Source organism: Ailuropoda melanoleuca, chromosome 5 (assembly GCF_002007445.2).
Source record: "Ailuropoda melanoleuca isolate Jingjing chromosome 5, ASM200744v2, whole genome shotgun sequence".
NCBI classification, from domain to species: Eukaryota; Metazoa; Chordata; class Mammalia; order Carnivora; family Ursidae; genus Ailuropoda; species Ailuropoda melanoleuca.
In genome coordinates this window covers 60,145,099-60,166,451 of record NC_048222.1, presented here as the reverse complement: position 1 = coordinate 60,166,451, position 21,353 = coordinate 60,145,099, and the positions used below count along the sequence as shown (strand labels likewise).

The 21,353-nt window shown below is 38.0% G+C and overlaps 1 protein-coding gene and 1 long non-coding RNA gene across 4 annotated transcripts in view; one reads left to right on the top strand and one right to left on the bottom strand.

The window, feature by feature from the left end:
* LOC105241421 overlaps positions 1-21,353 on the top strand; it is a 94,305-nt gene that overhangs the window by 19,654 nt on the left and 53,298 nt on the right. The gene's annotated exons all lie outside the window — the stretch shown is intronic.
* The window catches only part of SLC30A4 (solute carrier family 30 member 4), a 29,913-nt gene continuing 9,824 nt past the window's right edge, over positions 1,265-21,353 (bottom strand). For both annotated transcript variants that reach the window (XM_019808620.2, XM_034661026.1), the window contains exons 4-8: positions 10,431-10,584; positions 8,589-8,787; positions 7,814-7,919; positions 6,675-6,809; positions 1,265-5,881 (exon numbers count right to left, since the gene is read on the bottom strand). In XM_019808620.2, the coding sequence (XP_019664179.1) occupies positions 5,727-5,881; positions 6,675-6,809; positions 7,814-7,919; positions 8,589-8,787; positions 10,431-10,584 (749 nt within the window). In that variant the 3' untranslated portion in view covers positions 1,265-5,726. The remainder of the gene's footprint in view (positions 5,882-6,674; positions 6,810-7,813; positions 7,920-8,588; positions 8,788-10,430; positions 10,585-21,353) is intronic.

Below are 21,353 nucleotides of genomic sequence, written 5' to 3'. Positions count from 1 at the left end.
ATAAAATCTTAAAAATAAAATAAAAGCCCAATAATCAATTTTCATCTTTTTTTTCCTAAAGATTTTATTTGAGAAAGAGCGACAGAGACAGCAAGAGCGAGCACAAGCAGGGAGAAGAGGGAGAAGCAGACCCCCTGCTGAGCAGGGGACACCCCCCCCCCCGGGTTTTTTTTTTTCTTTTTTTTTTTTTTTTTTGAGAGAGAGAATGCATGTATTCAGGGTGGGGGCAGATGGAAAGGGAGACAATCCCAAACAGACTCCCCACTGAGCATGGAGCCCGACGCGGGGCACAGTCTCACAACGCTGCTTAACCGACTGAGCCACCCAGGCGCCCCTTCAAGAGTATTCTTAAATGATCCTGGTGTTTGGGGTAGAAGAGTGCTTTGCTAGTAAACATTAGGACATATGGTACATAATGTTTGAAATCTTTCTACTCTTTTCCTCTTTCTCCCCCAAACTCCAAGGATATAGAAAAAGGACAAGGGGAGGGAAAGAACCTTTGGTGGCTCAGGTGACCTTCAGATTGACCAGTCTCAGAAACTTCCAAGCAGAATCTGAAAAAGTTTGCTAAACCCATATATGCTGTTACAGCCTTAAAAGGATACAACGGTGTCCACGAGCGGCAGGTGAACTTTTCCTATCAACGGTCAGAGAGCAAAGATACTTGTCTCTACCCCTCAACTCTGCCACTGCAGCATGAAAGTAGCCACAGACGACCCAGGATCAGTGAGCATGGCTGTTTGAGGAACACTTTACACTGAAATGTAAAGTTCAACTTAATTTTCACATATTCTTCTTCTTCTGATTTTTTTTTAACCATTAAAAAATATAAACACCATTTTAGTCTCCTTGGGCCACACAAAAGAGGCTGCAGGTCAGACTTGGCCCGTGAGGCACAGTGTGCTGACCCACCCCTCGTCTACACTCCGGAGGGTCAGCACATCATTACGCCCAGACTTCACGAAGGCCCTCACCAACCTTACTTTAGCAGGAGCCTCGCTCTTCCCTTTCTGCCATTGTTGCTGGAGCTGCAGGGATATTAAAAGTGACGGAAGAAGTTACAGATTCTTTTAGTAGCTTTTGTTTCTTATCTGGAAGGTTTTTTTCAGGTTTATTTCTTAAACATGTCAGAGGGCATTACCATCTGAGTTGATAAAACTAGTTAGGTTATAGTCTACTTTCCAATGCTTTTTAAGATTATGATTATGTTTTAAGGCCTACTGCTATTACTTAATAAAAAAAAAACCCAGAGATTTAAGGGGGATTGTATATTTTCATTTTTTTAATAAACCACACGGCAAAACAATATTTAATAAATGTATAGGAAATTACAATTTGAAAATTGCAAATACAGTACATATACATTTACTATACTTTGATCTTAAATTACATGGGCAAACCCCAGCTTTAAAATCTTCCTAAAATCAATCATATGCAAAATACCTGGTTTCTGAAAGGGTAAATGGAAAGTATATACAATTTCTTAAACTGTGATATGGCTTACTTAATAACATATATTTTTTTTAGAGAAGCAAAAGCTTTCCAAATATACAGTATCTTCCAGGTGCAAAGCGGACGTACTACTGGCCATTTCAATTTTGTGTTGCAGTTACTTCAGGATATACTTAATTACATTATTATAAATTGACACTGTCATGGATTTAATTGGGAAAGTCTCCATAAATGTTTTCCAGTCTTACCAAAAATTAGAAAATGTTCATTGGTCCTCACAATATGATTAAAAGAACAGCGTAAACCCTTTGTAAGCGAGAAATCAATGACAGGATGGCCTGAATGCACATACATGATTCAATACTGAGGAACTCCCCCCGCCACGACAATTTCTTCTAATTTGCAGGTTCCTACCAACATCACAAAAAATATCCCTCACTGGTGAGCTGTAAAATAAATCAGATGCCCTATCTGGCAAGATTCACACGACAGATGTGTAGTTGGAAATAAAAATCATTTGGAAATCAGACTCGCCTCCCCTCAACACAGCATACAGCAAGGTGTCACTATTCATTTGTGACTAATACCCAACTGGCTCATGAGCTTAGCTTGGTTCAAAGACAAACTGAGCCAAATGAACTAATCTTACATGTATTAACACATTCTGTAACTTTAAATTTACTATATGTAAGGTAGAGTCAACAGCAAATTTGCCTAAAACCTTATTCCAAAGGGGCTCAAATTCTGTAAGAGCACACTGTTCATTACAGTGAACCAATTTATATAAATTCATAAAAAATAAATTTAGGGGCACCTGGGGGGGCTCAGTTGGTTAAGCAACTGACTCTTGATCTCCCTTAAGGTCTTGATCTCAGGGTCGTGAGTTTAAGCCCCGCACTGGGCTCCACGCTAAGCATGGAGCCTACCGAAAATAAAAAAATAAAAGAAATTTAGCCAATTGTGCTTGTTTCAGAAGTGCATGACTACCTCTTCTAAAGTAATGAGAGTGGTGGTTTGAGAAACAAAACCAAGAGTCTTACTAGAAACGATCTTCACTCATGGTTGTAGTGTAGTCTATTTCTATCATACTTATTCTCCAAAGTTCAATGTGCAGAGAAATCTGGATCAGGAACAAGCAGCTGTTTAAAAAAAAGCGTTCTTCCTCACCTAGAAATACCTTTATAAGTGGTGCTTTGTTTCTGAAAGATGGTTTTCCTCACATTAAAATGAAAGGGAAGCTCATGTATCTAATCCCACCTGTGTCTATTCAGGGAAAATTCTACGAAAAGACAGTCAGTCAGTGAGGACACCTGGGTTCAAGAGACAGAACCAGAACACTGAGACTTTTAAGAGCAGGAAACTTAGTTTTAGAAAATGGAAATAAAGTACCAAAATTTGAAAAGAAAAAAGTAAAATAAGAGATCCTGTGATTTGGCCAACAATACTGATGGGAGCTGCAAGCTGCGAAAATCTGGGCTCAGATTACACAAGGCACAGCTAATGGAAAATGTATGTGGGAATTCCATTTGCTTGTGGTTCTGCATTTGGAAGTCCTCTGAAAGATGCCTCATTCAACTGTATTCCTCACATGAGATTTCTAAGGCAGCATGGTTGTTAATGAAAAATAGATCTTTCCCTAAAATCAAAATGCTGCCTCTGGCCAGAGTTGTGAAACACAGGTTTTATGTATACAAGTAATTCTGATTATTTGCAAATGTTAATTAAGATACATCACACTGAAGAACTGCCCAGTTTTTATGCTGTGATCTGTTCTCCCAGGGGAAAATTAACCATGCTAGGTGTTTATCCACTATTCCCCACGGCTTGTCACAGGACGGTGGAGAACGCTTCCTGTGAGGGCTGGCTGAAGGGTGTAACTCAGGGTTGCAGCTCGGCAAGTGAGGGACAGACCCAAGGCTCCTTATCAGAGGCAGACCGACCAGTCCCTGGTCCCCTGGTCATATCTGCTAAATTCACATCCTCCTTTTTGAGTTTTGTCAAGTTACAAAAAGCGAAATCTATCAATTCTCGGTCTCGCAGACCCAGTAAAGTACAAAATCTGTAATCCTTCCTACAAAAGACAAAGCAGGAGCCTTCATGTGTACCTCACTTTAAATAGAACACGGTCATTAAGATTTACAGAAGTTTTCGGTGTTTCCACATTTTACAAAAGGCTTCTTTTCAATCCTCAAATGGATTTTAGACTGTTTTATCAAGTAACTTTCCAAGGAACAGATCGATATGGAAAGTAAGATATACCTATCTCAGATAAAGGAAAGTTTACAAGAAACAAGCTCAGTGGACATGGGAAACAACTACAAATATGGAAAAATCCAATAGCATATTATGCATATTCTTTTCCTTTCTCTTGCTAGGCACCCCAAAATCCATAAATGCCCAGATGTCCACTGAAATGCTTTTCATTTATTCTTATTTGCCTTCCATATTTATGAGAATTCTGATTTAAACTGTTTATATACCACCCAAATTTTTGAAAAATTCATTATTTTAAATGGATTCACAGTAAGAATCCCCAAAAGTTAATTTTCAATTCAATTCAATAAACACTTACTGGTTTTGTTAGATACCATTAACCCTCATCAACCCTTTTTTGGGGGATACCATCACCTCATAATCATCTTTTAGGAAAATTCAGATTTTATCTTCGGTTTACTTTTAGTGAGGTACTTGGTAGAAAGATGAAATCTGTCTCCTATCGTTCTTTGATACTGTAAGTCATCTGCATGTTTATGTAGGCTTTCAATTCACAACCTGTCTGTCTGGTTCACTACTCTGAGTCTCTGAGGACCTCAGGAATCATAGCCAGTCTTGGTTAAGAAACTGTCTCTGTGAAAATGGATTCCTAAAGTGCATAAAGATAATCTCAAAACCAACAGTTGCAAAATGGAACATGTGTCACAGCTGCCTCTTTAACACAACTGTTACCAATTAGGTTGCATTCGGTTTGGGAAGTTTCATGCTTAGCCTCCCCACACCACAGACTGAATGTTCATCCCTATTCCTGTGCTTTAAAAAACACAAACACTAGGTCAAAAACCCTTGACTTTTTACTTTTTTTTTTTTTCCAGAGTACTGTCTTCTCCCTATCTCTTTGGGCATTTCTGCTATGGTATTATTGGAAAACCTCAAAATTATATCTTAGGGGTTTTTGGAGTCCCTGGAGAATCCCTAACCCAAACCATCAAACAGAAAATCTCTCTGAAGGAGTGTGGTTAATCCACATATGAAAGATGGACATTACAAATTGACCCTTAGTCCTCCAGAGTTTTACCCCGAAAGGGCACAAACAGACTAAATGGTAAGGATTCTGGAAGCAAGGTACCAAGCAAACTTCTAGTTCTTTAAAGGATGGAGGATCACTGCTTACATTTTGCAGTCTCCTCCTGTTCTTAAGTAAATTCCATGAACAATAAAAGTGATTTCAGGAAGACTTAAATCTGACATTCCACACTCCATCCTTACTCCTATATTTTGTTTTATATTATCATATTGTAACTTGAGTTTAAGATGAACTTCTGCCATTCAGAATAGTAGTGAAACTATTTCCTAAATATTCCTAATGACAGTGACCACAATATGTAAAGATTTCGTTCTGATTAAGATTACAAATAACCCAAAATGTTAACTTTGAGATGCAAAACCCCGTAACATCTGGAAAAAACTGTAAAGTATAACTATAATAATAACATTAAGTTATTTGTGAAATAAAACATTTCTGAAACATGGGAATACATGCTTATTCCACTCTCTGGATAATTTCTAATACTCTCTGAAATCTGTTGAGAAATAATTTCTGTAAAAAGAGAGCTGGGTGTCAAATTCCAGAAGCTGGATGTCAAGATTACATAATAAAAAAAAAATCAGTTTTCCAGCACTGGCCTGATAAAAAATGGTCTTTAAAAAGGATTTTTAAATGCAAATACTGAATTCTTGATGCTTCCTTTAAGACACGTACTCTGTCATAATTAATGAAGTGTGGTCTTGGATTGTCTTCTTTGAGGTATCTGTAGAGTCACATCTTATTCTGTAAATGGTGTTTGGGAAACATCTTCATCTGAAAATCATGGTGAAGTCTCATTTTGCCATGACACAGAAACTCGCACTGTCTGGCTGGAGTGACTGTTCTGAGAGGACCGTGCTTGACGTGGACACAGCTGGCAGGGATTCCATTTTCTCGTTCAGGTGTGAGCATTTATTGCTCTCAGGTCTGTGACTGCAGGATAAATAAGGCCGGAGTCCCGAAACGTATAAAGTTAAGGACTGGAACTCTGACAATGTGCACAAGTTCTGTCCACTTCTTGCCTGTAACTCTGAAGCTGAATAGTACATTTATACATGCCAAATGTGTTCAATAACACATGCTTTGCTTTAGACTGTACTTCCTCCCATTTAGATGAACTTCCAGGAACTGCAATGTCAAGAAAATACCATTACTATTCATTGTACATAGTTACACTGACACAGGAGAGTAAGAAACTTAATATTCGGTGAGCCTATTTTTATTAGTTTGATTTCTCCCCTCTTGAAGCTACTATTAGAGAAGTACGCCAGTTTCCAAAGCCAGGATGGCTTCTCATTATTATAATCCCTCCAGTCCACTCGCAGGTAGAGAAAGAATGCCAGGCATCAATTACAAATCTTCTTGCCTTTTGTACTTTTTTTTTTTATAAACCCATATGCATATTATTTCAATAAATAAAAAGCATCAATCCGTGAAATGACTTAAGAAATAAAAACAGATCTAGATTTTCTTATGTAGAAAAAGCATGGTAAATATACTTCATGCCTTAATCTGAGGGCAAAATCAATTTGTAAGGTCTCATCTTAGGGGCTCCTGGGTGGCTCAGTCTGTTAAGTGTCTGCCTTCGGCTCAGGTCATGATCCCAGGGGTCCTGGAATTGAGCCTCACGTCAGGCTCCTGTTCAGTGGAGAGTCTCCCTTTCCCTCTGCCCCTCCCCGTTTGTGCTCTCTTTCTCTCAAATAAAATCTTTTAAAAAAAAAAAAAAAAGGTCTCATCTTAGAGACTGAAAATTCTTGCTCTGCTGTTGTTACTGATCTGCAACTCACCTTTTGAAAAGCCTGACCCCACCCTTAAAGCAAATCTTTCCAGCAGAAAAGTCTTCCTACTTAATTATAAGCACAGATGTTTAATTCCAAAGATAAAAGTCCATCAACCCCAGCATTTACCGTCAGGAACATACTTAGCTGTATGTGTACTATGGCAGTAGGTTTTCCTGAAGTGAGAGACCAGATATTTAAATCTTCCACGGAATATACATCTTCTATTTTCATCAAGGCTTCTTTGATATAGTCTACATTCAAATGGCTTGGTACACCTATTAGTTCAGAATATATCATTTATAAGTAAAGTTAATTTTGGGGAAGAAAGTTATACATTACTGATAGAACTTTTTTTTCCCCCAAAGAAACCAAATGGCTTTACCGAATTCAGTTTAAATGGACACTTTAAAATATCTTAATACTTTAAGATAAACCATGCACACATAAAGCAAGATATGCATAAGAGGTTAATAAATAATTTTTAAAACATTCATTTTCGCTAAAAAGAAATCTCAAACCTGAATACTTCATTTAACAAATAAGATAGGATACACAAAAAAAGAAAAGAAAAGAAAGGGAACATCCAATGATGATGAACTTGCTGTTGAGAACTTACATACTTAGAATATCAGTAAGTCGGGATGTTGAAAATATAACAAAGTAGCAAGTTAAATGGGAATTAAGGAATAAACCACTGAACATAATTACATCAAGAATTAAAAGAGTTGTATTTTTTTTTTTTTAAAGATTTTTATTTATTCGACAGAGATAGAGACAGCCAGGGAGAGAGGGAACACAAGCAGGGGGAGTGGGAGAGGAAGAAGCAGGCTCATAGCGGAAGAGCCTGATGTGGGGCTCGATCCTGTAACACTGGGATCACGCCCTGAGCTGAAGGCAGACGCTTAACCGCTGTGCCACCCAGGCGCCCCAAAAGAGTTGTATTTTTGTCCTAGCTCCACAGTTTTTTAGCAGCATTACCTTACGTAAGCAAGTTATGTTACCCCTCTGAAGCTCAATTTCCTTGTCGGTAAATGGGGATAATGTCCACCTTACCTACTTCTTTTAGCTAACGTAAGCATCAAATGGGTAACAGAGGGGAGAGTACATCAATTCTTATTTTCTATATACACATAAAGTGGTGTCACTATAGCCTAAGTCAGTAAAGAGAAAGGAAAAGACGTGACTCTTACTCTAGAGTGCCCCCCCACACCCAACCTGATGTAGGGAGGTAATAAACCCACAATGGGGATATTATCTTCTAGTATTATAGAGATCTTACCTTCTAGTATTATAACTATTGTGTCCCATATGATACGAAATGTTGTAAAAGCCACAAGTAATGAAAATACATATGTGCAGATGGGATCAGCAATCTTGTATTCTGGCTGAAAGGTGACAGATCAAAATTGTGTGATTAAATACCAATGTAAAACAGACTGTAAAGCACAGCAAGCCATACTGTCCCCTGTTCTCTAGCCTTCTATACCAGGACTGAAGACACCTTTCATTTTAGATACTGCAAGTGAGAAACATCTTCACTCTTTCCTAGGTTGTTGCATTTTTTTTTTGGCCTTTCCTTGTAAGACCTATTTCCAGAAGTTTAATAATTTGTTCTGTTGTTTTCCTCTGTGCCTTCTTTAAATCTTCCACTCAGAACCATAGAATAGCAGAGCTGGAAGGAGTTTTAGCAGCTAAATATCTGGTGTAAGCCTCTCATATAAAAGAGGAGGGACTTGAAGCATTAACGGCAGAGCCAAGACTAGAACCCAAATCTCTGGATTTCTAGTCCACCATACACTCCGGTACCCAGCAGTTCACTGACATGGCTTCAAATTGAGTTCTCCAGTGAAGGCAGTCCAGAAGCCAGCTACAGATAAGTTACTCTGTGAAGTGGTAATATCATGTTTAGTCCTGATGGCTCAGTTAAGCCTACCTAAATGCAAAATGAGTAAGGCTGGCTTTGGTATCCAGTATACTGATAAAAGACAATTACCTTTAGTTTTAATACTGAAATTAAATACATTTCAAAACAGAAAAATTAGCAATCCTATTACCTTGAATCTTATGATGTATGCAGCTATTAGTACACCAACACTCTGTACCAAATCCCCCAAGGCGTGTACAAACGCAGCTCTCACTGCCAGGCTGTCCTGCCCATGGTTGTGTCTACACCCAGAACCTGTGGTAGGAGAAGTTGAAGGCAGGGAGTGGGAATGGGAGTGGTGACCAGACTGGTTCAACAGAAACCCCATTCTGTCAAAAACAAAAGAAAACATTATTATTCTTCCTAGTATTATTGATAAAAATATTTGTTACAAATCAGACACTAATGAGGCAACATAGAACTCATTCATTTAATATATATATGTGTGTGTGTGTATATATATATAGGCACCTATTATGTATCAGGTACTGTTCTAGGTATTGGGGTCAAAACAGTGAATAAGACATAAATATCCTTATCCCCATGGAGCTTCTGTTCTAGTAGAGAAGGCAGAGAAGTAAACAAATACATAATATACTGCCAGGCAATGCAAATGTTTTGAAGAAAAGTAAAGCACAGCGAGGGGATGGAGAGTGCTGGTGGAGTGCAGTCTGTCAGAGAAGGCCTGAGATTCCTTCCGAGCAGAGACTTGGATCAAGTCAGGAAGCATGTGGCGGTGAAAGGGTGTTCTAGGCAGAAGGAACACTGGGGCAAAGGCCCTTAGATGAAAATGTGCTCTATGTGTTTCAAAACAGCAAGACAGCCATTGTGGCTAGACTAAAGAGCAAGAAGGGACACCTGGGTGGCTCTGTCTGTTAAGTGTCTGCCTTGGGCTCAGGTCATGATCCTGGGGTCCTGGGATCGAGTCCCACATAGGGCTCCTTGCTCTGCCTTTGCCTGCTGTTCTCCCTGCTTGTGCTCTCTCTCTCTCTGACAAATAAATAAAATCTTTAAAAATAAAGTGAACAAGAATGCTAAGGTATGAGTTAGAAAGGCACATAGGATCATATTAAAAAGGCTATGGTAAGGACTTTGATTTGATTTTAAGTAGGAATGGAAGCCAGTAGGGCAGGAATTGGCAAAGCATGGTCTGTAAACCATATGTGGCCCACTGCCTGTTTTTGTAAATAAAGTTTTATTGGGACACAGCTGTGCTCACTTGTTTACATACTAAATGTGGCTGCTTTGTTCTCTAACAGCAGAGTTAAGCAGTTGTGACAAAAACTGCATGGCTCTCAAAGCCTAAAACAGTTATTATCTGGCCCTTTACAGAAAAGTTTTCTGACTGCTGGTCCAAATAAGCATATGACCTAAAAATTTCATAGCTTTTAGAGAAAAAGCCTGTAGTTTAAAAAAAATCTTGTTAATATAAAAGTTAAAAAAAAAACCAAAACTTTGTCCCACTTAAATTCCAAATTATTTGTCAAACTTCCGTACAACTGAGCAAACTAAGGAGGAATTTATAATTTCATCAGTGTTTTATTAACATTTATAAGAAAAATTATTACACCATATAATTTTAAAATACATAAAAATACCACTGCACATTACTGAATGCATGTATAACAGTCTCTACGTTCAAAGAACTTAAAAATACTAATGTGAAAACAATATAGAGTATATGATACCATAATGGTACACACATGTCGTCATAAAATTGTCCAAACCCATAGAATATACACCAAGAGAATGAGCCGAATGTAAACTAGGGATGCCATGTGGTGCTGTGTTAATGCTGGTTCATCAACTGTAACAAACGTACCACTCTGATGGCGGACGTTCGTAACGGGAAGCTATGCATGTGTGAAGGCAGCGGGTATGCAGGAAATCTCGGCACCTTCTGCTCAATTTTACTGTGAACTTAAAACTATTCTAAAAAAATAAAGCTTTTTTTTTTTTAAATAGAGCTTACATGACATTAACAGCAACTCCAACTGCTGCAGTGATGAGCATTATATCTCCATTTATTTCATATTTCATATGGATAGTTCTTTGGACAGCTTCATATAGGAGGAATCCCATAAGTATATACACCAACAGCACACTAATCATAGCTGATAACACCTCTGGAGGGAAAAATATAAACAACAAATATAACTGTAGCATGGTTATTACACTTCATACAAACAAAATATTGTACAATATTTTATTTATATCTTTCCTCTGAGAGAGAAAAACAGTGTATCATTTCTGCCATGTTATTTTCCTTATTTAAAAAGTGTTTGGTAGTTTGCTCTGGATTCTCCACTAATTCATTCTCACCACTCCCCACCGTCCCCTCATCTCTTTAGGATCAAGCTGTGTATATTTAACAGACCCTATACAAGGTAAAAAAAAAAAATTATTTGTGACATACATGATCACAGACTTATTTCCCAGTAGAAGAGTACACTTACAAATCAGTAACAAAGTGAAGAACCCATAACAAAAATGGATAAAGGACACAAATACTAATACACAGAAAATTAAGAGAAACAACCAATTTATCAAAATCAATCATAATACAAGAAATTCAAATAAGAATGATTGTTTTTTGTCCCTTACTAAATTGGTAAATATTAAAAAGTTTGAGAATAGTCACAGTTAGGGGCGCTGGGTGGCACAGCGGTTAAGCATCTGCCTTCGGCTCAGGGCGTGATCCTGGCGTTCTGGGATCGAGCCCCACATCAGGCTCCTCTGCTATGAGCCTGCTTCTTCCTCTCCCACTCCCCCTGCTTGTGTTCCCTCTCTCTCTGGCTGTCTCTATCTCTGTCAAATAAATAAATAAAATCTTTAAAAAAAAAAAAAAGAATAGTCACAGTTAGCAAGGATATACTGCTGGAAGTATTAAGTGGAACTATCTTTTTGGAGAGCAGTTAGTAAAATGAATCAAAAACTTAAATGCATGTATTCCTTGATTCTAGGAATCTAGTCAACAGAACACATGATATATATGCAAAGATACACGTACAAGGTTTTTCACTGTAACTTCACTAGTATCAAAAAAATATCTAGACATCTTAAATGTCCACCAGAGAGGCACTTAATAGATAAAGTATGATATATCCATATAGTGGAATATCATAAAGCCATTTATGTTAAAAAAAAGAAAAAGAAAAATCAGGCAAATTGATAATCACAAGAAAGACAAAGTATTACATCTGGGAAGTGGCACTAGGAGCTTGGGAAACTTAGTTTTCATTTTACTCTTTTTGGTAATGTTTGAAATGTTTTAAGTTTTACCACAAACACATATTACCTTTAGACTAAAGAAAAACAATAAGGCATGCAAGTATTCATGAATGCACTTTGACCCAGAAATTGTTTTTCTTGGAATGATATACACATTCATGCTGAGCTGCACATGTGCAAAATGAGGAGTGTTATGAAGCTATTCATCAAGCACTGTGTATAATAGCAAACGACTGAAAACAATAAAAAAGTGATAAGCAAGCACCCTATAACATGGAATACTACGCAGCTGTTAAAAAAAGGATAGAGCTTTAATGTTCTGATAAGGAGTAATCTTCAAGATACAGTGTTACATGAAAAAAGCAAAGTCTGTATGGTATGTTACTATTTGTGAAAAGAAAAAAGAGAATATATAAATAATATCTGTACATGCAATCTCTGAAAGGATATATAAAATACTGTTAAAAAATGGTTATGAAGAAAATGGGTGGCTGGGAGACAGGGACGACTGCACTGTGTATGCTTTTATATCATATAAACTTTTACCATGTGAGTATACAGTAGAGATAATCTTATATCTTTTCAAGATAACACAATAGGGCAATGAGAAGTACTTACATTTTAAAATAATTAATGTTATAACATAAAACAACTATTGACCCTCAAAATAATAAAAGCAAGAAAATACTTTTAAAGAAAATTTTTCCTTTAGAGAAACCAGACATTAATCTTGCTAAAGGTAAAACAATCTGGGAAACTATTATCTGAGTCAAGTCATTGTTCAAAGGTTCCAGGCAGTTCAAATATATTGAACTTTGATACATTTTTATTCTGATGCATAAATTACAACACAGAAATGTTATCTAGCAGTTATAAACTGTTTCCTGAACACATCTCACTAACGTAGCTAAGACTCCAATAAAATCCTGTGCATTAGCAAAACAAACGTTGGAATAAGACAAAATACAGTTCCTATTCAAAACCATGGTATGCCTATTTCTGACACACTGATCATCACACTTCAAAAGATACACGCGGCTGAAGAAGACCAAGAAAGACACTCTGAAATACACAGAGCTGTGGAGAGAGGACCACATCAAGTGCAGACTCTCGGCACCTTGAGGATAGGAGCAGTTCCATTCCACGTCACATTTACTGTGGCATTTGGCAGAGTGGCTGTCGTGTAGCAAGTATTTATGGATGAATTTGCTGAATGAGGTTAGTTAGGTTGAGCAAGGGGAGATGATAAAAGGCTATACAATTAAGAAGGGTAAGCTAAATGTGAATAATATTTTATTTACTAAATCCCAAAAAACAGTAAGTAAATTGGTTAGAAGAGAAGAATTAAGCCAAATACAAGACAGAAAATGCATGGAATTTCTCATCTTAAGTTATAACTGCTGATCGTAAAGTACACACGTTTAAAAAAAATAACTAAAACGTTTTTAAACTGTAAATTTCATGTACAAGTGGTAGCTTCAATTTACTCGCAAAGTAAGAGAACTTTCTCTTTAAAATTGATATTCAATAAATACCAATTCTGGGGTGCCTGGCTGGCTCAGACAGAGCATGCAACTCTTGAATCTGGGGGTTGTGAGTTTGAGCCCTACGTTGGGGGTAGAATTTACTTAAAAAATACCAATACTTCTCAAACTCTTCCCCCTCCCCCCGCACAGAAAAGAGAACTTTAATCATGTGTCAAGGTTGAAGCTACCAATTAGGCCACATGGTTTTTAAGATGACTTAATCAAATTGTTAATATAAAATTACAAAGCAATACTCTTATAAAAATTCACAGCTATACAAGTTAATGACATAAAGTTGTGATTGCTTATGAAAATCTAAAACCGATAATTAAAAATTCTTTCAAAACTCCCTATAATTAGGTTGACAATATTTACAGCATTCCTGGGATAGTCAGATGTCTCTTGTCCTGGCATAATTCTTAAAAGTGCCCCACTTCACTCTCAGAAGTGTCCTGGTTTGGATGATAAATGTTAAGTCACACTAGTAGGTATGCCAGATAAAATATTGGATGTCTAGTTAAATTTGCATTTCAGATACATAATTTTTTTTAGGGGCGCCTGGATGGCTCAGTTGTTAAGCATCTGCCTTCGGCTCAGGGCGTGATCCCAGAGTCCTGGGATCGAGCCCCACATCAAGCTCCTCTGCTGGGAGCCTGCTTCTTCCTCTCCCACTCCCTCTGCTTGTGTTCCCTCGCTCGCTGGCTGTCTCTCTATCAAATAAATAAATAAAATCTTTAAAAAAAATAATTTTTTTAGTATAAGTATGTCCCATGCAATATTTCAGACATACTGGGAGTCCTGTGAGAGTGTGTATGTGCACTCGCAGGCCATATACTAAATCTGGCAACTCCATACGCCAGTGATAATTTTCCTAAACACTTAAAATCACCTTTTTCTGAACTTTCACATAAAGCAAAACCAATGAAATAAAATTTACTTTATTTCAAAATAAAGTAAAATGAAAGTCAAAAGTATGAACAGAGATCCTTGGCAGGGAGGATTCTCACACTTAGAAGGCCCACTAGGCTCCTGCAGCCTGCAGATGAACACTCAAGTTTTCCACACCAGTTTTCACCCATGTGAGTAGCATAAAAGTGATCCCAATGTCTGCCCACAATTAAGAGTAATGGAATTCAGCTGATTCCTAGAAATTGCCACAGCGACATATTAGGATGCTGATATCAATGATATCCCTTTTCCAGCAATTAATAAGGAATGTGACTGACTCGTGTCTCATTCCCTTGGTGAAAAGCAAAGACATTCAACTGTTATTTTTTCTTCTAATCACCTGTCAAAATATCTTCTAGACTAAATGCAAAAAGAGAAAAAATTTTAAGTAGATTTTTAGGGCTGAGATTTATAACTGAGAAATATAAGGCACAGATAATACTATATAGCTAAAAATCCTAGTAGTAGTAATACAATAATTTATTTTGATAAAAGCTCTTTCACTGTGAATAAATTAAACTGGTGAAATATCATAAATAGGATGGTTACCATTTACAATTTTTTTTCATAGTTTTTTTTTTTTTAAGAGAGGGAGGAAGAGGGGGGAGAGAGAGAATCTTAAGCAGGATCCACACCCAGTGCAGAGCCCAATACCAGCTTGATCTCACAACCCTGAGATCGTGACCTGAGCCGAAATGAAGAGTTGGATGCTTAACCAACTGAGCCACCCAGGTGCCCCTTTCATAGTATTTTCTAACACGATGGAATGTAGATAAACACAGGCAAGATGTTTTCCTCCCATCATTTAAGAGAGAGGGAAACTTTCCATCAACAATCAAATTATGACTTGCTCCAGTCTTCTCATTCTTGCTCTGGGTTAGTCTCCCATCACATAATATACAATAAAATTTTTCAACACAAAGGACTACATGACATATGGATTTTTCATCTTTGAAAGGAGACCCAGAACTTTTAGTTGAAACCCTAGATTTCCATGAAAGTTACTACCCCAGGAACTATAGGCAAACTTGACTAACTGGAAATTTATCATAAATGAAAAACTCTTGAAAGAGATTTTTATGGAAATTCTAGAAAATCTGTTATTATAGTAGTTCCAACATATTTTGCTACTTTACACACAAATAATTAAATCACTCCATCTGGCTGAACTGTAGCACTGGAGGAGGGAGTAGGATGAGTGAATACGTGTTTTTTATTATAACATCACTTAGGTCTTTTCATTCAGCTGAAATATAAACACATGTTTATAGTCAATGATCTATTAAGACGAAAATATACCCTGAACTTCACATACAAAGAATAAACAGTTTTGGTTTGAATGGATAATTAGTGGCAAAAAAAAAAAAAAGGAGAAAACACAGATGATTGTCAAGTTTTGATAGTACTATAAAACGTGAAAAATGTTTATTGGGTTTTTTTTTAAAGATTTTATTTATTTGACAGAGAGAGACACAGCGAGAGAGGGAACACCAGCAGGGGGAGTGGGAAAGGGAGAAGCAGGCTTCCCACCCAGCAAGGAGCCCAATGTGGCTTGATGCGGGGCTCGATCCCAGGACTCTGGGATCATGACCTGAGCCAAAGGCAGCCGCTTAAGGACTGAGCCACCCAGGCGCTCCTGTTAATTGCATATTTTACCACATCTATAAATATCCAAAACTAGAGGTTTTCAAGATTCATATGAAAAACACCAAGTCCTTCTCTATCCTTCTGTTACTCTCTATTATAGTACCTTATTCTTTTGTTCCCTAGCATTTAATATAATTTTTAATTATGTTGTATTTGTGTATATATTTACTGCCTGTCTCCCCAATCTGTACTACTACTCATTCAATCAACAGGTAACTATTGAGCACCTATTCAGTGAATGAGTAACAATTTGTTTCAATTATGTAAACCACATTCAACCCAAGCGATATTTTTTTTCATGAGTGCTGCCTAAACGTACTGGCTTATCATAACTGTTAACTTTGCTAATGCTATGATGCCAATAATGAGTATACTTCCTTTAAATTCCATAATGCTTGTCCTTCTATTGCCTCAAAAAACAATAGCAAACATATAAGGGCAGGTTTCAGAGGTTTAAAAAAATGAACAGGGAGGGAGAGTGGAGACATATTCTCTCCTGTACTCCCTTTTATGTTATTTCTCTTTCTACCGTCTTCCAGTAAAAGATAGGAAGGAAAATCAGTAGGGTGTACTGGATTTGCCTAGGATTTCCAAATTCGTATTTGTATTTCAACTCGGCCACAGACATCCCTACTGCACTCAGGCTAAAGACATCGCACGGCATTTTTCAGTGGCCTACTGTTGCCACTGGAATACCAAGCAAAAGTGCAACGCAGTCTTTGGATCCTTTCAGTTCCTATTCTAAATAATCTTCTATTTCCTGTCTTCTCATCACTCCCACTACCCCATACCCAAGGTGCCCAGCACTCTCAAACGGACTCTTAGCTGTCCAACACGGACCACCCACTCATGTCTTCCTTCTGCCTCAGCAAAAACTCCAATTTCTAGGAAGCACCTATTCTTTTTTTTTTTTTTTAATTTTTTCGACAGAGATAGAGACAGCCAGAGAGAGAGGGAACACAAGCAGGAGTGGGAGAGGAAGAAGCAGGCTCATAGCGGAAGAGCCTGATGTGGGGCTCGATCCCACATGGGGCTCGATCCCACAACGCCGGGATCACGCCCTGAGCTGAAGGCAGATGCTTAACCGCTGTGCCACCCAGGCGCCCCGTAGGAAGCACCTATTCTTTTCCAGATGTTCAGGTGATATGAATTCTCACTAAGATGTGAATCATTAATCGGCATAACCCTTGTCGGGGTGGGAGGACGTTATTAAAATGAATCACTAACCAGGGAGAAGAGATTTTGTTTTTTTGGCTGCACGTATGGGGAAAGAGACTTTTTAGCTGAATACTTTCTACTCCTTTATCATTAGGGGATGAAATAGAGAACAACACGGAATTAACATTATAACCACACACCCACCGTAGTAGAACCATCATCCAGCCACGTCTGCCCAGGTCTTTGCCGAGGGGAACTACACCCTGTTACAAAAGACTCCTGCACTGTCACTTTGCCATTAACCTAGGCTGATGATTTGCATTACCAAAATGTAAATCCTGCTTTTTTATTTCAAATACAGACAACTCTTACTAAGTCCTTTTACATGATCTCTCTCTTTATCTAACCCTTACAGCTTCTTCAGCCCAAGAACTGAAAGAAAAGCCATATAAATAAAAGTCAATTAAGCTCATAATCCACAGAGAAGGATGAAAGTAGAAAGCAAGGGGATAGCACTGTTCTTGTTAGAATAGCAGCTCCCCTTTGTCTGAGCCATAGTGCTGTTCCTCTTAAGGATCTGTGGGATTTCTGCTACAGTGTTTCATTAAGTTCTAAGTTTTATTAACTTCCAGGATAAGAGGACATACCCACAGTCAAATAAATGCAGGCATTTAAAAATAGCTCATATATGGTTCCTAGCCTGCTCTCCCTTTTCCCACAAAAGAATTGCCACTGTAGCTCACTGTAAAGTAATAAAGAAAAGAAAAACCTGAATGACTTCACACAATCTGTGAATTCACATGTAGGAAAGGAATGAACCCCCAGAATGGAAGAGATTCCTGGGACAGCTATTTGGTCCTCCTCTCAAATCTAAAATCACCTTTCTCTCACCTTCACTAAATGATTTTTGCTAAAATAAATTTAGTTACATTGCCAAAAATGTTACCAAAGGGCCACCTGGCTGGCTCAGTTGCTTAAGCATCTGGCTCCGGATTTTGGCGGTGGAGAGATGGAGCCTCATGAGGGGATCTGCACTCAGTAGGGAATCTGCTTGAGATTTGCTCTCCTTCTGCCCCTCCCCCCTTATCTCACTGGAACAAACAGATAAATCTTAAAAAAAAAATTACCAAAGACCTGAGTTAAAAAGTGCAGCTCTAAAAACAGCTGCTTAATCATCAGGGTGAATCACCTTACTTTTCTCCTACTACCTAGCTGAGACAGTTATGCTCAGAGAATTCTGATTTGCAGGAAGGGAAGACAGGTAATTTTGGGGTGTGCAGCGTTTGAGAGATATGAAAAGTGTGGGCAGGATGATATACTGGCAGGCAGCAGAGGGAAGGAAAAGAAGATTGGAACTAACTTTTATTAGGAATTCACTCTGGGCAAGGTCTACCAGGTCAGGTACTTAGACCTTAACCACCTTATGTATTCTTCATAATTCTGCAATCCAAGTATTATTGTTCATATTTTACAAAAAAACCCTTGTACTTAGATTAAATCATCTCTAAAAGGTCAGATAGCTAGTAAAATTGCAGATCTAAGATCTGAAGCAAAGACAACTTATTCACAAAACTCTAGAATTGGAAAGTACCAAAACAAATAGGACTGCTCCTGACTAACATCGGGGGAAACTCTCTTCTGACTAATTTCTTACATAGTCGAAGGGACCAAGAAGTCAGGCTGTTCCACCCCATTATGTTATGAATCAAATAACTTTTTATAATGTAGTTTGTGAATATGATCACAGTTTCAGAATTACAGATAAATGTTTCAAGTCCCAAATGTGTTAGTCCCCAAATTTCAAAAATATCCCTATTCCTAGTTTGGAAACTGGTTTAATTTACCCCCAACACAAGTGATTGGAGGTTCATGAGCTATATTAAATGATCTGTTTCACAGTTTTCATGTCCTTATTTACTCAGCCTGAATAAGCAACAGTTCAGTTAATAATCTCGCATACTGCACTTATTACTGCAGACACACAGAATTTAATATTATGTTTCCATCCCTACTTCATTCATGGTCTAGAAGATGATACAATTTCATAAAAATAGCTGTAAAAATGTGATAAATGCTATTAGGCATGTATAAACTGTTAGAAGCAAACAAAAAGGAAATAAATTTAAGGAATGGTACTGCTAATATCTATCATCCACAGACACACACTGGGCATACAGTGTGCTGTCTTTTGCATAAGACAGGGTGGCAGGGAATGGGATATGAACATGTATGCGAAACACATAAGGGAAGATGGTAACATTCACTTATACTTTCAGAAGGAAATGCTGGAAGGATAGGCCAGAAACAAAATCGTTACTAATAAGGAATGGGGTTAGAGGTTGGGTTGAAGGGGACAGAATGAAAACAAGGCTTCTCTGAGTAAATCCTTTCTTTTAAAAACTCATTTTTTATTTTTGCAACAAGTTTTACATATTTACAAAACAGATCGACAAAGGAAAAAAAATCAACTCGTCCTACCCGCCAGCCCCCAACCCACCACAACATCAAAACAAAGTTCAACAATAGCAAAACACCAGAAGTTTCTTAGGGGGATTCTTTCTGCAGTGTTTTTTAGGACCTGAATCCCCAGGTCTTGGTATTAGAGGTCACAAGAGACACACTACTTAAATGTGTCGAATGTAAACATAACTTCCCTCACAGAACTTGAAGAGAATAGTCATGGAGCAGTATTACTTTGTGGAACACAAGACAGCCACTGCTGTGTACAGCTTCATTTAATTCTACATATCCTTGTTGTCTTTCTAATCCTCCCCAAAGGGCAGAATAAGTAAAATAAGTTCTAGATATAGCCTCATAAAACTTTGGAATACAAAGAAGAAAATGAAGATCCCATAAGGCCCTTTCAGTGTAAAGGTTTGAGTCCCTCCCTAGGTTTGGGAAATACTCATCTGCCTTTATCTTAGTAACTTACTTCCCTTTTTAGATAACTTTTTAAAAATTTAGATCGGGGCGCCTGGGTAGCGCAGTCGTTAAGCGGCTGCCTTCCGGCTCAGGGCATGATCCCCGTGTTCCGGGTCCCACATTGGGCTCCTCCGCTGGGAGCCTGCTTCTTCCTCTCCCACTCCCCCTGCTGTGTTCCCTCTCTCGCTGGCTGTCTCTCTGTCACATAAATAAATAAAATCTTAAAAAAAAAATTTAGATAAAATTCACCTAACATAAAATTCACCATTTAAGCAATTTTAAAGTGCACTGGTCAGTGGCTTTTAGTGTATGCACAAGGTTGTGCCACAATCACCTCTGATTCCAGAACACGCTCATCAGCCCAAAGGAAGCCCCTCTCCCATTACGCAGTCACTCCCTTTTATTTCTTAACCTTTTTCTGAGGCTCTTAATAGTACAACTTTGGACCTCCTAAACTGTTCTTTTATGAAAGTTTTAAACTTTTTCCTCTTGTTTTTATCTTTTTGTTCTATATCCGGAGACTTTGATTACCTTCTAGTCTGTGTATTGAAATTTTTTTAAATTTCAGTAATAACATTTCAGAGACCTTTTTCTTATATGCTTCTTTTTCAAAATATTTTACTGTCTTATTCTGAGTATATTTATAAGATAATTTAAAACATTTGCTTCTGCTTCTGAAGTCACCTCTCTTTCAAACTAATTTTTCTATTTTTCCCATTTGTTGAAAGGTCATTGGTTGTCCATTGACATTTAGGGCAGGAGGACGGGGAAAGGGTCCTTTACAAAAAGGAAATGCTGGAAGGATAAGCCATAAATTAATTAAAATGGTTACTAATAAAGGGTGGAAGGCAGGGCAGACTAGAACAAATGTATTATTTTGGGGTCAGTAGGAGGGGAACCATGCGTTACAGCTGCACGACCCTGAATTCCAGTGTGAAAAAGACTTATTTTGGAGCATCAGCTTCCACACTACAAGCCTCAGCTGTCCCCAGACATTTTGTTCAAGGTCTTTCAAGAACTATCTGGTATTTTGCATGGGAGAAAATGCAGGCTACCTGAGTGGGGGTAGGAAGGAAGGTAGGGACAGTGTGGACAAGTGTGAGCAGTTTCCCATTTATAGTCACTCAATTAATTGTCCTTGTTTTCAGCCCCAATTCTCACTACTGCTCATCTCAGTCCCTGAGTCTTCTCTGGACAAGTGTCGGGCTGACGCAGCTCCTGGCTCAGTGTGCTCTGGGCTGCGGCTTCCTGGCTTGCTTCTTCCTTCAACCCCTTTCTGTCTATCTTCCAACTTTGAGAAAGGTGTTTATTGGTGACCCAATCACTTGCTTCTCTCTGCTGTTTTTATTTGAATGAACTCTCAGGAGAAATGAGTCAAATGCTGGTATATAGTCCGTAATTGTGAACTTTGTACTTATAAGGAGAGAGGAATATGTGACGTTCTACAGAAACTTGCAGAGATA